This window comes from Ostrea edulis, chromosome 3 (genome assembly GCF_947568905.1).
Source record: "Ostrea edulis chromosome 3, xbOstEdul1.1, whole genome shotgun sequence".
Classification (NCBI taxonomy): domain Eukaryota; kingdom Metazoa; phylum Mollusca; class Bivalvia; order Ostreida; family Ostreidae; genus Ostrea; species Ostrea edulis.
Window position 1 is genome coordinate 82,993,279 of NC_079166.1, and position 16,351 is coordinate 83,009,629.

Sequence of the window (16,351 nt, forward strand, 5' to 3'; positions counted from 1 at the left end):
ATGAATAATAGATGATTATTCAATACTCTTCCTTTTAAATTCATTTCCAAATACATTTTATTCAAAAATTGATCATTGATAAACTCATTGAATTTATTATTGAATACCTGAGAAAAGAAGTTACCCGTTCAATTAACACATGTATGGAAGATTTATTGATATAATTGCAACAAACCACGTATGTGTAATGTGGGGGAAGATTCATTACTAGTGGTTAGGGGATATAGCAACCTCTTTAAAGGGAATGACTATGCAGCGCCAAATTATAAATTAAGATGATAAAAATACTTTAATTATTTGAAGATATCAATTCATTTGATGCGTGCTACAATTAAAATGAAGAAAGCTTAAATTCAATACGCAAGATCGTAAATACCGAGTTAGCGGAACTCTCTTGTAAAGAAGTCCGAAAAAGCGTGTCGATCTTGGGCATTTTTTGTTTATTCAAAACATGGTATCGGAAGACGATTTAACCTCCATGTGCTTTCCACAATTTTAAAAATATTTTTAAATGAAAGGTGTTTAAAACGTCTGGATACAGGAGAAATGAACTTCTGAATTTAGCTCGCGAAGCTATAAATTTTGACGCAAGCTCTTCTCAGCTTTGGGAATTCTCTGGCTGACAGCAGTGGGAAAAAGACCACCACAATTCCATTAAAATCTATCAGTTGTGGATATTTTTGCGTATTATGTTTCTTTCTTGAATCATTACTACAGTCTAATGCAATGCATTGATGGTACACCATTGTTAAAATCGGGTGAATCGATCACGACAAAAGTTGCAGAACTGGTATTATTTACCAACATGCCCAAATTCTCGCATACTCTGGGTCTCGCGAGACTTTGAAAGGGGAAAGTAGAATTTAAAACCAAGACGGACAAAGTAGTCGCGATCTTGCGTATTAATGCGCGTGTAAATTCAATTCATACGCCTAATAATTATCAATTGAATTGTTATGCGCATCAAATCAATTATTGCTGTCATCAATTGATGCGCGCAATAATTAAACTTATGATGTCTTTAAATAATGAAAAATATATTCAATTATTTGAGTTTATATTAATTTGGCGCTCCACAGATGATTCACTAATTGCTAAAGCCAGTCTTCCGGTGGAAATTTAAAAAATAAAATGCAGCCCAAGCCCGTGGGGGAACCTTACTATTTTTATTTGGGAGGGTGGTGGTGTCGTTATATAGCCAGTCTTCCGGGGGGGGGGGGGGGTCAGCATTTGGGAGAGTATGACTATAACACACCACGAATACATTTGTTTCAGAATATATGTTCCTATATAATAATTCTGCATTAATACTGGTAAATGAATGAAGCAGACTGACTGAGAATTCTCAATTTGCTTGAATATCATACACATTGTATTTAAATGAAGTTTTCAATTAGGAGCTTATAGTTTAGTAGCTATGCTTAACTTCATCACTATCTCTGAAAATTACCCAGAAGAAAAAATGGAATTTGAAACAGAATAAATTCTCCTATTGTAAATCCATGTATACATGTTTTACTTACTTGTTTGTGTTAGGATCTAGAGGAAAAAAAATAAAAAGGGAGAGGTGAGCAGTTGCAGAATTATGGTTGGAAAGCACCCAACGTATGGTCCCCTAAAATTTCATATTTAAGATAAATTCTGTTTCGTTCATCATTAATCATGCATGACTGTAAAGGTAATGGTCAAAATGTTAATTCTTGCCTTACAAAATCACTAGAATCCAAGAGCTTTCGGGGACTTCACCTCTGACACCCACTAGGAATATTGTCGCCCAACGACCTACTGCCCCCTCCCTTTGAAATCCTGGATCCCTTCCTGGTGAGAAAAAAAATCATTGGTTGAATAATAGACGATTAATCAAATAGTCAATAGAGAATAACGTTTAAATTTACAACATTATCATTGGTCGTAAATATCCCTTTGGGTCTTATTTTTATCGTAAATTGTTCGCCAGGCATAAAGTAGATTTTCCAGAGGGAAGTCTACCCTATAACATTAGATGTTTAATCCCATGTCCCCACCTGGGTTTAGTTAGGCACACACTGAATGCATGACTCTTTAAACCCATTGCCTATGAGGATTGGTCCACGCCCAGTCCGGTCCCCCACCCCTCAAAAACTGAACATGATTGCACGCAATGATAGAACACCAGATTCCTTTAAGTTATGAACATACGTTTGGTTATATTATGACACTTCAAATTAATGTTATCCTTCGGATATCAAAAAGTCATTCAAAAGTTCAAATATGAAAATATTCATTGGATGCCTGACTATGAACGGAGATGACTGGCTATAGAGAGTTCCCGGAAATCTGGCTATATAGTGAGACGTCCTTGGGAGAGGAATCACTATATAGCCAGTCTTCCGTGGGAAAGTCTCACTATATCGCCAGTTTCCAGGGGGGGATCTCGATTTATCGCCAATCATCTGAGGGGAAGTCTCACTACTTAGCCAGTCTTTCGGGGGATGTTTCACTACGGGGAAAGTCTCACCGTTACGAATGTTCTTTTATCTCTGATTCTTGTTAATTACATTCTATATGAAAGGTGAAGATAACGAACAGCGATCAATCTCATAACTCCTATAAGCAATACAAAATAGATAGTTGGGCAAACACGGACCCCTGGACACACCAGAGGTGGGATCATGTGTCTAGGAAGAGTAAACACCCCTGTCGACCGGTCACACCCGCCGTGACCCCTATATCCTGAACAGGTAAATGGCATCATCCGTAGTAAAACTAAAATTTAAAAAATGTGCGAAGAACGGTCTAACAATCGGTATATAGGAAAATTTCGTCTCCTAACATCAATTTATTTATTCATCTGATGGACATCTCTTGATAATTAAAAAAAAGCGATTTTCCTTTGAACTGGGAAAAGTGCATATATAGAAGGAAAAATCATCGTCAACATCACTATAATGCTTTTAAAAGATGTTGTCATCAAAATAATTGCGAATCAAAATTAGACTTCACATATACCTTAATTCAAAGTATCACTAAGCGTTGATATTGCGACGTCTAGGCGTCAGGTCAAATGTGCGTAATTTGCTACTTTAGTTTATACATTGTTAATGATCATCGGCTTTTAAATCCTTCATCTCAAGTTTGTTTTTCGTTATGTCTTATCGGAATATCAGATATACAACAGTACAATATGTGAGCGCTGATCTGTTAAAACAATGCCCTATCTTCTGGATAGATTTAAATTCCGCATGGATAAAATTACCAACTCTGCTTTCGTACAAGAAGGTATGACACTTTTAAAATAATTGATTTTGAATTTAACCATTTTTATTAACAGTACTTATTTAGTTAACAATGATTATAGGATTATGAGGATTTCAAGATTTTATGTCATTGCCTTGCATTGTTCGTGATATTTGAATGCGACAAAACGTAAGTTTTGTACAGAGTGAGAGGATTTGTATCATTGTTTTTGGTCATCGATATGTTTCTGGTTTTGATATACACAATGCATATTTTAACCATTTAATTCTGATGATATATCAGCACACTGTTAGTGTTTTGGAATGAGTTTTCCAGTACATGCATATTTCAAATGCAATAGTTCGCACCTTCGCACACATATGACATCATAGTTGATGAATTCTACGATTGGGAAAACAGGTTTGTTTAATTTTACTTTGCTTAAGTTTCGTAATTTTTCAACGATTTTCAAGAATTTTAAATTCATCGATATCAATTAATGATTTCATACAAAATACGTGACATAAGTATGACCAGTCTATCTTGAATTCTCTATATTACATGAATATGACCAGTCTATCTCGAATTCTCTATATTACATATTGGTATATGAAACGTAAATCATAAAACAAATCACGACTACAATATTTTCATGCACATGCCTATATTTTCTCTTGATGCAAATAAGATGACATCCATGCTAGGAAGAAAGTAAATGTGATTATTTGATTTTTCTTCCTATTTCATTTGCACTCTATGTATATGAGTTTTTGTAAAAGCATATTTAAAATTTGATCAAATTTTTAAAGATGATATTAATGGTTTCTAAAACTTGTGATAGATGTCGCCGTTATTCGTGCTTCTTCGATATATTACAAACCCCAATTGTCTAACTTTTGAATATGGGTTAAATCGCATATTATTTATCTATAGATTTGATATTTATTGGCACAATGACAGGAACCAGGTGTATAGCTGTTGTAAAGTTGATCTCGTTGAATTTGTCTATCATTCCATGATATTTAATTCCATTGGCAGAACTATAATTTGTTAAAAAGGGGAATATGTTGTGTGTTTGGGATGGGAGGTTCTGGGGCTCCGGATTTAAGAAATGTTTTTGGGTTACCTTTGTATGAGATGTGAAAGTAACGAACAATGATGTTATAATAGTTATTATAGCTATACTTTAGACATAATAAAACCAATAAATAACCACAGGTGACTGATTTCTTTATATTTTGACATCTAATTTTGTACGTAGGCATAATGTCAAATCTTATACTGTTGGTGTTCTACCATTTGTTGTTTTCATTTTTTCACACAAGGGGTGGGGCTCTAAATCCGCCACTGGATTTCACAAGCTTAGATTCATGGCTATATACATTTGTATCGAAATGGTAAAGAATATTGATTGATATTTCTATTGACTAATAATAGCATTCTTTTGAATCGCTTACATCGGCCGATATAACTAAGGAATGCCAAATATGACACCACTTGACAATCATTTAATCAATTCAGACAGCCTGCGCTCAATAAAGTGAAACAACACTATGAGTATATTATTTTCCGAAGAATAATTTCGCTATATCGTTTGGTGACATTCGTTCTTAATCATATGAGCCAAGTTGTTAAAATGCAAATATCCTTATGACGCTATTAAGCAATGCGTAGAACTTTATAGATATATACATAACATTTTTAAAGAGTCCTAGTACATCAGTCCAAGAATAAAAGTTGGTTTTAATTCATCTGCAATTCAATTTAAATGTAATTAAAATCTTCTCTGTGATATTTTAATATGTTTTAAGAAAAGTATGAATCAACAAAAATATGAAGAAAAAATCTTGAAAACCTTTTTCTCATGAGTGTTCCTTCTATTTGGATAGAATAGAATGTGAAAGACTCAACCCATCATGTTTGAACGGTTTGGTGCAATGTCTGCATGTAAAATATTTATTTCTTCAGGCCGGAGTTGAGCGTCCGGCCGAGGTATGAACATGTAGTGAAGATTTACCAAATATTTGAGGTATGCTTAATCTTTTGCGTTTGATCCCCGAGCGTGTAATATATTTTTTTAAAGTACCAGTCACGGCATTGTGTAAATTCTACACTTTGTTTTTAATGTAAGAGTTCGGTTGGGTGTGCAACTTTTCTAGTTCTTTTATTTATTCTTATGCATTCAATCAACCTGTGCAGAATTGATTTTCTAAACACTTAAGTGTTTCATAAAGAATCGCTCTGAATATCAACATAACTGTTTTAAGTTAATCTATTCCGGCACCATATACATGCATATGATTTGTTGTTACTACACGATTATTTTGTAAGATGAAAAAGAGATGAAGATACCGAATAGGGATAAATCTCATTAAAAAAAAATTACAAAATTTAGAGTAAGACAAACACGGGCCTCTGGAAACGATTTACTCCATTAACTGATCACATTATAGGTCCCACGGCTGGCGATGCTGACTGCTGTGTACCCAGTTCAATCCTTGACGTTTAGAGGACCGTGCTGCTTGCTCTGATATAATTTTTATAATCTTTATTGGATTTATTACAATGACCACCCTTTCTATATTCACTCCTTGGTATATCGTATCGGAATTTACTTGGAAGTATCTGAAGTTATTCCGAATGAATTAAAAAATAAAATATTTATCGAAATAAAAATTTCAGACCATAGAATATATTTCGTCCTAGAATGATCTTAGATTGTAAGAAAATAAAAGAGAACTCCCAAACTGAAAAAAACCATTTCTTTATCTGTTATCCATTACTTTGATGTAAGGAAAAGGTGAGGATAAAGAACACCGATCAATCTCATATTTCCTATATAAACAATAGAAATTAAGAGTATGATAAACACGTACTGGTCCCTGGATATACCAGAGTTGGGATCAGATATCTAGAAGTAAACAACTCCTTTCGACCGGCCACACCCGCCCTGGGTCTTTTATTTCAATCAGGCAAATGGAGTAGTCCGTCTACAAAATTAGTATGCAAATAACGCCCAACCAATTTGTATAAAACACGTTAAGCAACATTCAACCTACCGACAGGTTGTATTTGTGGGTTATATTGCTATACCAACGATATAATTGCAAAATGCTGACTTTAAACCAGAATGTTGAGATACAAATAAAATCAATTTATTTTTAAACAGTCTGTCTCGATTTAAAACTGATCACATTCAGAACATGATTTTACTTATCGAAATTGGTGAAAGACATGCCACCATATGTTGGTGATAATCGAACTTAATAAACTATATAAATATAGCGATTTGAAGACGAAGAAACTCAACTCATCCCGTCAAATGAATATATACCTAAGAAATTGATGGACATAGAAAAATACAATGTACAATTGATCTTCAGAAATGAAATCCAAAGTTACACTGTTAAAAGCTTTGATACCAAACAAAGGTCCGGTCAAACAGAATGTACATGGTACATCTGAAAACGGGGACCACTGTAACTCACTATTCAAAACTTACCAGGAGTGTTGACGTTTGGGCCAGAGAGAGCCAGTTGGGCCAGTTCAAACAATATGTTCCTGACTTTGGCTGCGGGGTAATAAAAGAAACTTTAATTCAAAACGCTTAGAAACTTATATCATTTTACTTTAATTTAGGTACTGCGGGAGTTTCAAGATTTGATCATGTGGTTGTACATCCTCCAGTTTCTGCTGGTCAGTAAATCACTAGCCGAGGTACAGCAAACTTTATTTGCATTTTCAAGCGTTAGAATTTTGATTAAGATAAAGTTTCATATAGATATTAATTGAGGGTGACATTGAAAATTTTCACCACGAGAAAAGAAAACAGTTTCCTGAAATAGTGACGTCAACTAATTCTAACAGCGTGGCGCAATCATAGAATTGTGTTGACCTGGTGAAAACGCCGATAAAGACAAAACATGACGAAAATAAAATAACCGTACTATTTCAAATTAATTGATATACAGATGATAAACGGTTTCCCTGTGGTGTGCGCAATTTGCGAGTTGTTTTAAGAAGTGGAAGACCCTATCATGTAAGGAAAGTGCGAAAATGCGCATCCATGACATTTTTGTGAAAGTCAGACGTCTAACGATGTGGAAAGCCGTGATGTTAGTCGATCTTTATTTTCGATGCTCTCACCGAGGACATGATATTATAGTGTATATGATTCATGGCTGAGATGTGAGACGTATTCAGGGCGTTCAGTTGACTAAATAGAAATATAGAATTATGGAAACGCCTATCTAGTTTGACGTCAGATTGGTTCATGCGGCTTGTATATACAAAGTATTCATACTGACAACACGCTTATGACATTGTGCATTGTTCTAAATTGTGTATACAGTGTATTTACATTATCCTGGTTTATATCAAGACTATATTTAACATAAATGCCGCAGTCGTTATCAAAAAGAGAAAAACAACGTGTTAATAAACGTTTGGTAGTATCAATTCAAATTTTCATCAATTTGCAATTTTCAACAATTTGTAGAAACCTTTAAGCCAAAGACAAAACGTATCGTTTGAAGCAGTTTTACTTGAAATGCACATGTATGTCATTTCTCGTTTTCTTTTCTGATTTTTAGACGGATCGATGGTATTGTCCCTATATTTTAGAAACATCAAAACGTGCCACTACATGTCCAACAAAAGAGGATGATATTAAGGCAGCAGCTGCTCGTTTAAATTGCAAAGAACATTCATTAGTACAAAACTGTACGGACCCCAAAAACTTCAAGTATCATTGTGTCATTGATGCAGAAGGGATACACCTTTATGAAGTTTGTGCAGAAGATCGTTTCATACTTGGTGAAGTGTATTCAGATCTAGCTCAATTGACTTGAAAATTTTCAGTTCAATGTTATATATATATATATATATATATATATATATATATATAGTGGGATAAATCTCCGATATAATATTCTAGAGTGCTCGACGTGGCCTTACGGAGCTACATCATATATATATTTATATATATATATATATATAATTTCTTGCAGGTTACTGCACTGAGCTTAATATAGCAGGGGCGAGAATACAGGGGCATTATTCAAAGAAATGTACTGTTATGGATCCACCATGTCCTGTCAGGTATCGCTCATCGGAAGCATTTAAATGTAAGTAATAGAAGACACAACAGCACGATCAAAGTAAACTCACGAACAGATTGCAATATCATCTTTGATAAGGTGTACAATGCACCCGTTTTTCTATCTCTTTCTTCCTGTCTGTCTCTGTCTACCTGTATCTCTCTCTCTCTCTCTCTCTCTCTCTCTCTCTCTCTCTCTCTGATTCCTTTGATACATCTATCAAGTGAAATGATGGCCATTTGCTCATGCTTCTGAACGATGTGCATTTGAATCCTGAAAATCATAGTAAGGCTGCTTTAACGGCTGTAAATATTCCAACAGAAAATAAAGTAAAATTTAAATATATGAACAACAGTTCAATACTGACCTGTTGTGATTTAAGAATTGTTGGGCGTAAAGCTTCCCTTGTTCTTTTTTTCTTTAAAACTCACTTATCTCAAATTAGTATTCAGTTAACTGGAGAAATCCCATCAGATAGACCGCAATGTAAACATATATTATAAAAATTAACTAAGACAACATACATGCCACTCTATTTTTTCCTTCAAATTAAATGTCCAAGTATGGCCTTTTAAATCCACTCAAAGATCAATATTTGCTGATTATGCCTCAATATGGAATTCTCGACGGTAAGAAAAACAAAACTAGCACATCCTTAAGAAACGTACTCCAAGGAGAGTGGATTCAGATATGAGAATATTTACAATGGATGTTTACTCCGTTTACCTGACCTGATCAATATTTAGGGCTTATTGAGGGTGTGACCGGTCAGCAGGGGATGCTTAATCCTTCCAAGTACCTGATCCCGGGGTCTGTGCTTGTCCATTCATCTATTTTGAATTCCTTATGGGAGTTTTGAGATTTATCACTGTTCGTTATTTTCACGTTTCGTTTCAATCCTAAAATAATTCAACTTGTATTTCTGTGTGAACATATTATACACCTATTTACTGACTATGAGGACAATAGCAAGTTTATTATCCCCCAAGACAGCAACTATTTCCGGAGGCACACAATAAACTTGCTATTGTCCGAATAGTCAGTAAATAGTTGGTTTTTTTTTTATTATACCAAACTTGACTATACTAGTGTCAGAATTACCAAAGTGAAGTAAACTAATTAAAGTTATCAGATTTTGACCTCACGGAAAAGAAAACACGGGAAAATATAGCATCAGGTAAATAGTTTGGAGACTATTTCCCTAGGACAGATAATTCAGAAACTATCTCACGGCTAGCGTTATCCAGAAGAAATAGTAAATTTATCCACCTAACATTTATATATCAAAAATATTCTGAAATATGATAAATGGTGCTATAATCTGCGAAGTTCGGTATCCTTACTGAAGCAAGTTAAAGTTTCATCAATAGAATATCGGCGTGAAGCGTATGTTTATCTTTTTTCCTTTCTGTTGGGATTAGAATAGAGGTATATATACTATAATTTACTGTTTTATATGCTTTATTTACAACCATAACAAATTCACGAGAAAACGGATGTTATTACAACTGATAGGGCTATCAAAGGCAAAACATTGGATGTGTAGATATCAAATAAAGCCCACTACTCCGGTAAGCATATGTTCCTATAACAATTTAATGCACATGTACAAATGTAGAACGTCAATAGTAGACTTTTACACATAACATCTATCTCATTCTTTTAAAGACCCTGTTTGTTATAATCTTGAAAAATCAAGACCTTCAACAAGAAAGTATGAAAATGAAGGTGCACATGGAATTACAGCAAATTTGACTACTGAAATACCGAATGACAACAGCATTTCTGAACAAGTTGATGCACTCGATTCGCATATGATTTACATGTAAGTGCATTGTTTTTTGGGTGTTTTTTTTTTTTGGTAGCTTTGAATTGTTTAGCAACTGCAGGAACAGTTTATACATTTTCTCCTGTCAAAGTGATAAAGGATTCATGACATTTGGTATGGTACTTTTATCCATGCAAATACCAGCACAAAAGGAAGCAGAAAAAACATATTGGATTAAGTTGTGAAATAGCATGACTTAAAGTCTGTCCTTCTCTTCAACGCATTTGAAAATAATCTGAAATACTCTCTTGAAATACAGTGATACTGTCAATGTAAACTATACAAATCTTTGGCGATATTTCTGGTAAATGAATATCCATAAGCCTTTGTAAAGTAAAAGCGTTGCTGAAAATTCGAGGTCACATAATAGCATACATCTTGAACACCTTTCCCCACTTGGCTCTCATCATTTCAATGCATACAGCACTCTTTAAAATGTTTATTGTAGTGTAAAAAATAACCGAGTTTATATTCACCCAACATACTCCAATGTATTGATAGGACCTCGCGTGTATGTTATGACAAAGCATATTCTATTTCTGCATGCAAACTGCACAATCTTTAACATATGTCCTTTGAGGAAAGTGGACTACAGATCTTTCAAAACATATTTTGAGTTTTTATATGAAAACATTATGTATCATAACAACATAACAAATGTGCGCTTCCTTATGACGCCATTGTATGATTGTCATAAATATATCACAAATGTACTTTAATGAACAAAAAAGTAGAACACCACTTAGGGGTTTAAATAATTATATAACTGTCGCAAACAACGAAACAAAACATCTAAAGTTTATCCAAAGACCGCTTTCAATGAGAAATGATTAGTAAAAACATCAACACGAAACCGTTAGTGTTTTACATTGGTGTCCTAGAGGTTTCTTTGAAATTTCCTTAACGGACGATTGTAACATTAATTTCCATGTTTATGTAGGACAAAAATGGCAGTAAACGAAATTAAAATACCTTCAGCATATGGATACCTTCTCGGTGTTTCAAAGATATATTCCATGGTATATGTCACCCTATCCCACCTCTGATGTGTCCAGGAGTCCGTGTTTGCCAACTATTATTTTGTATTGCTTATAGGAGTTATGAGATTAGGGGATTGATCACTGTTCGTTATCTTCAGCTTTCATTATCCATGTTATGTCGATATCTAGTACTTAGTACAAAGGAATACAATGTATACGGTGAAATCCACATCGAACACTGCACATGATATGAACGTTCTGATTGGGTACTACTAGTTCAGTAACTTCAGTGATACATTTGTATCTTTGTAAAGTATTTATCATTGAACAATGGTTATGTCGCATTGCACGATTTATGTATCTATGAAATCACAAATTTCAAATTGCCATAACAAAATTTTGAAGGCCTTGGTTGTTCAGAATATACAGTTTAGATTAGTTGAAGGTCGATTTAATGACTGATCTGTACTCTTGTGTATATTTGTTGTGATAACCAAGTGTCGATGTTATTACAGTTTCTGGGACTTAGATAATGACAATTTTATGATATATTTTACAGAACTATTGGAGTTTTAACCTTTCTTGTTGGTGCTGCTGTGATGGCTCTTTATTACGGAAGGAAGAAATGTGGTAATGATAGAATCAACAAAACATGTTCACGTACATCTACACATATGTTCACCAACACAAACATAGATATGTACACCCACCCTTTTTTCTCTTTTTATCTATCTCATAATCGTTGGACCCTACAACATCATAATTAGTTTTTTACATTTAGTCTTGAAAGAGAAACTGAAGAGATCGAAAAGTGATCGCTTTCACAAATCCCTTAAGTAATACTGAACTAAGAATAGGACAAACACGAATCATTTGTAAATATAAATTGTTTACTGGTCCCACCCATTGCAAGCCCTATACCTTGATTAATCCTAAATCAAAGTCAGTATGAATAGAACGTTCTAATAATTCGCAATACACACGCCAGACATTTGATGACAAGTTATATTTGCAAACTAGATCCTTAACGACCATACACTTAGCGAAATACTGACTTGAATCGAAACCTTTATTAAAACCCTAATAATATATATATATATATATATTAAATGTAATGCACGTCTCAATGGTACGACTGATTTATCACATGTATGTTTATTTCACGATAGGTCAACATCGAAGAAAAGGTAGTCAAAGATATTGTCCACATTGCTCTAGGAGGTCATCGGAAAGCTCACAGGGAATGTGTATGTAAATCAATTTCATAAGACTAACTCCTAAAGTAAAGGGAGATAATTTACAAAGTATAATGCACACTAACATATGTGATAGGTGAAAATCATTATGGAGTCAACCGTTCGTCTTGCTGGCTTCATCTCATCTTTCATATACACTTTATTTGACCGGGTATTTTTCTTGTTCGGTAAATTGCATGTTTATACAAAGTCAAATGTATACGTGTTTTGTGAACATTACATGATATGCTTACTCCTCCTAGGCACCTGATCAACCCTCTAGTGTGTCCAGACAATTCTTGTAGCATGAATAGGTGGAAATGGCAATTGAAAACAAGTGACTATCGGTAATTCATCACTGCACTCGTGCCTAGTAGGACTTTTAAATCAATGTAACGTAAATCTACATGGAAATCGAAGAAAACGAACAGTGATTAATTTCATAACTCCCATAATGAATACAAAATAGATAGATGGGTAAACACGAACCCCTAAACATACGGGATTAGGTGCCTAGGAGGAGTAAGCACATAAATAGGTCTGTTTGAAGCCTATTGCAGCTATAATACGCACACATTTTGACCTTTGCCATGTACATTATGAATTATATATTTCACAGCCTAAATCATTTGAATTTCACCATTATGTTACTTCTGTCAGCAAATGCTAGAAAACTTTGAATAGGGATCTATAGATTGTTTAATGTTTATCAAAATCTTGTAAGCCAGTCTTAAAATTTGAAGTAAAATGCCTTTGATTCCAATGTCAGTTTAACTAATGCTTGAATTATATTTTAAGGCTTTTAAAACCATTATGTACACGAAAAAGAATATCTTTTGTTGTGGGCACATTTCAAATATTACGAAATCTACGTCAAACTTACGGAACAAATATTGCTGAATAATTACAAAATGAGAAATTTACAAATCTAAAATATCGTCAATATGGTAAAATGTAGAAATTGTCGAGAAATAAATATTATGTTCTAGAGCACTCACAACACTGATATTTTTATTTGTTTTTGCTTCGTTTTATTTTTCATTTGAGACTTCACAGGAACACGCATGCTCACACAAACACAAACACATTGATGGGTATAATTTACACTGCAATAAATATAGTTTTATTTGCAAATCTACTATCAATGTTATCTTAATGGTTGTATGTTGAAAATCTCCGGGGGATTGGTAACATTCGTGTTGTGATTGATATGCAGTTATCACTTTGACAATAGTATCTACCACCACCTGAAAGTTGGAAAGGGGTAACATACGCCAAAATCAGCACTAATATATGACATTATCTCACTACACAAACGTTCAATTAGACTGTGTTGTGTCTTTGGGTAGCTGATGTATCTTTGGATAAATGCTGCATCTTTGGGTAGGTACAGTTTTGTCGGGTAGATGATGTGTTGGGAAAGTGGTATGTGACGGGGTTCTTGCAGTAGCTTTGGTTTTTTGATGTACATGCATCATTTGGGAGGTGCTGAGATGTAGTACATGTCTTAAATTATGGGGAAGTTGTGAATATCTGGACTTATACCAATTGTTTGATAGATGGCGAGTGTACGATTAAATATAGATTGTTTTGTAGGTGTTGGAATATGGGGTGTGTACTGTTTGTGGGGGTTAGGTGGTTGTCTTTGTTTGGGTATGTGATGAATCTTTGAGTTGTAATCGATGGGTCAGGTATTTTATAAATCTTGGGGTGTGTGGTAGTCGTATAGGCATATGGTGGGTCTTTGAAAGAATGTCGATTGTTTGGGTAGGTGCTGAGTCTTTAGATTAATGGTGCTTGCTTGGATGAATGGTAAGTGTTTTTGTTTTTGTGTATATATATACATATCGAATATGTTTTCAAACTGTTTGTTTTATCTAAATCTGTTTAATGTTTCAGTTGGAAATCAAGATGCCACTGCGTTAATACACGTGTAAGTTGTAGTATTTCTGTATATCTATATAGCTCGACTTTGGTTAAATTTTACTTGCTCAGGCGATTATGCAGGTTCTAATCTTTTAAAAGTTTTACGATAAGGTGAAGATAACGAACAGTGATCAATCTCATAACCCCTACAAGCAATACAAAATAGATCGTTGGGCAAACACAGACCCCTGGACACACAGTAAGCATACCTTAATGATACATATTTTTACTCATGGTATGAAACCCCATATGGATTCTTAAACTTCATTAAAACCCTTACAAACAAAGATGCATTGCTGGATCCAGTAAATGTTCTACAAAGCCCCTATAGTTGCTCCTCACGAAAATATTAACAGCTGTAAAGGAGAATCATCAAACGTACTGTACGACTAGATGGGTCAAAAGGGGTGTAAATCAAATGTGGATCCTAAAAAATTCCAAAGAACTTTTAGTAAATTGGAAATCTCAAAATTGTTATCAAGTAAATAACATCAAAACGTATGACTTTTTAAAACTTTACACGACCATTCCTCACGATAAATTGAAGACTAGACTTTGGGACATCATAAATAGTTGCTTCTTCAACAAAAATGAAAACGGAAAGATTCACACCCAGTGATTTGTCATCCAAAAATTTACTTTGTTAAACACCACTTGATTCCGCGCAAGTACTTTGAAATTGAAATTTAAAAAAAAATGCCGAAGTTCCTCATTAACAATAACCTCGTGGTCTTTGATCAACATGTCTTCCAACAGTCTGTTGGAATCCCCATGGGCACGAATTGTGCTCCTTTGGTAGCTGACCTGTTTTTATATTCCTATGAAATAGAATTTATTCAAAAACTTCTACGTGAGAAAAAATATCTTGTGGCCTTCAATTCGACATTTAGATATATCGACGACGTATTATTTAGTAACAATAATACTTTTCATTCATATGTGGATTTGATTAATCCCCGTGAACTCATAATCAAGGACACCAAAGAGTCGTCCACATCTGCTTTATAGTTAAATATTTTATTGGAAATACATGTAGATATTAAAGGCAAACTAACAACTCAATTTTATGACAAAAGGATGATGTCAGCCTCTCCATCGTCAATTTCATACTTATGTAGCAATATTCCATTATCACCTGCATATGATGATTATATACTAGCCAAAAAAAGAAACTCTGCATTATAAAATTTAGTATAATTTTTCTATATTTATTGGTTATATTTTTAAAATCTAAACAATCGATAAAGGTGATGTTTGTTAACAATATCGGATAGTACCCGACTCAGATGCATGGAACTGTTCATGGTTAGTGAACACATGTTGTTTATTGAAGTGTTCGTACGCACGATTTTTACTGGCCAATACTGTTTGGAGTAAGAAGTGTAAAAGGTTTGTTTCGACACTATTCGTTAAGGAAAGCACTTTAGTTTTGACAAAAATTACCCTTCTGTCATGCCACGACTCAGCGAAAACCAACGTAATCGTGCTGTTGGGATGCTTCAAGATGGAGTGGCACAAAATATCGTAGCTAGACACTTTGGAGTTCATTGGAACACCATCCAGTCTTTATGGAGACGTTTCCAACAATCTGGTAACACTCTGGATTGACCACGTTCTGGACGTCATCGAGCGACGTTGCGTCGACAGGACAACCACATTAGACTGGTGCACCTGAGAAATCGTTTCCAGACAGCAAGTTTGACTGTTCGTAGCATTCCTGGAATTCGACCAATCAGTCCAAGAACTGTGAGTAATCGTCTGCGCGAGCACAACATCAGACCAAGATGTCCAGCGGTGCGCCCAATACTGCGTCAACATCATTGCATATCTAGACTAGCGTGGTGCACACGACGTCTGCAATTTAGAATACAGGACTCGGCCAATATTCTGTTCACTGATGAATCCAGATTTCACTTGGATAACAGTGACGGCCGTAGTAGAGTGTATCGTCGCGTTGGAGAGCGGTAGCAAGACGCTTGTGTTGTGCAACGTCGATAATTCGGTTGAGGTAGCGTTATGGTGTAGGGTTGAATAGCAGGAAGTTGAAGGACCACTCTACAAATTATC

At 34.7% G+C, this 16,351-nt stretch overlaps 1 protein-coding gene across 1 annotated transcript in view; it reads left to right on the forward strand.

The window, feature by feature from the left end:
• The window catches only part of LOC125673019 (uncharacterized), a 29,609-nt gene extending 17,231 nt beyond the window's left edge, over positions 1-12,378 (forward strand). Inside the window, exons 2-7 of the mRNA XM_056161030.1 lie at positions 6,856-6,933; positions 7,809-8,031; positions 8,226-8,342; positions 9,984-10,140; positions 11,683-11,753; positions 12,293-12,378. Coding sequence (XP_056017005.1) covers positions 6,883-6,933; positions 7,809-8,031; positions 8,226-8,342; positions 9,984-10,140; positions 11,683-11,753; positions 12,293-12,378 — 705 coding nt within the window. The 5' untranslated portion in view covers positions 6,856-6,882. The remainder of the gene's footprint in view (positions 1-6,855; positions 6,934-7,808; positions 8,032-8,225; positions 8,343-9,983; positions 10,141-11,682; positions 11,754-12,292) is intronic.
• The last annotated feature ends 3,973 nt before the right edge of the window (positions 12,379-16,351 follow it).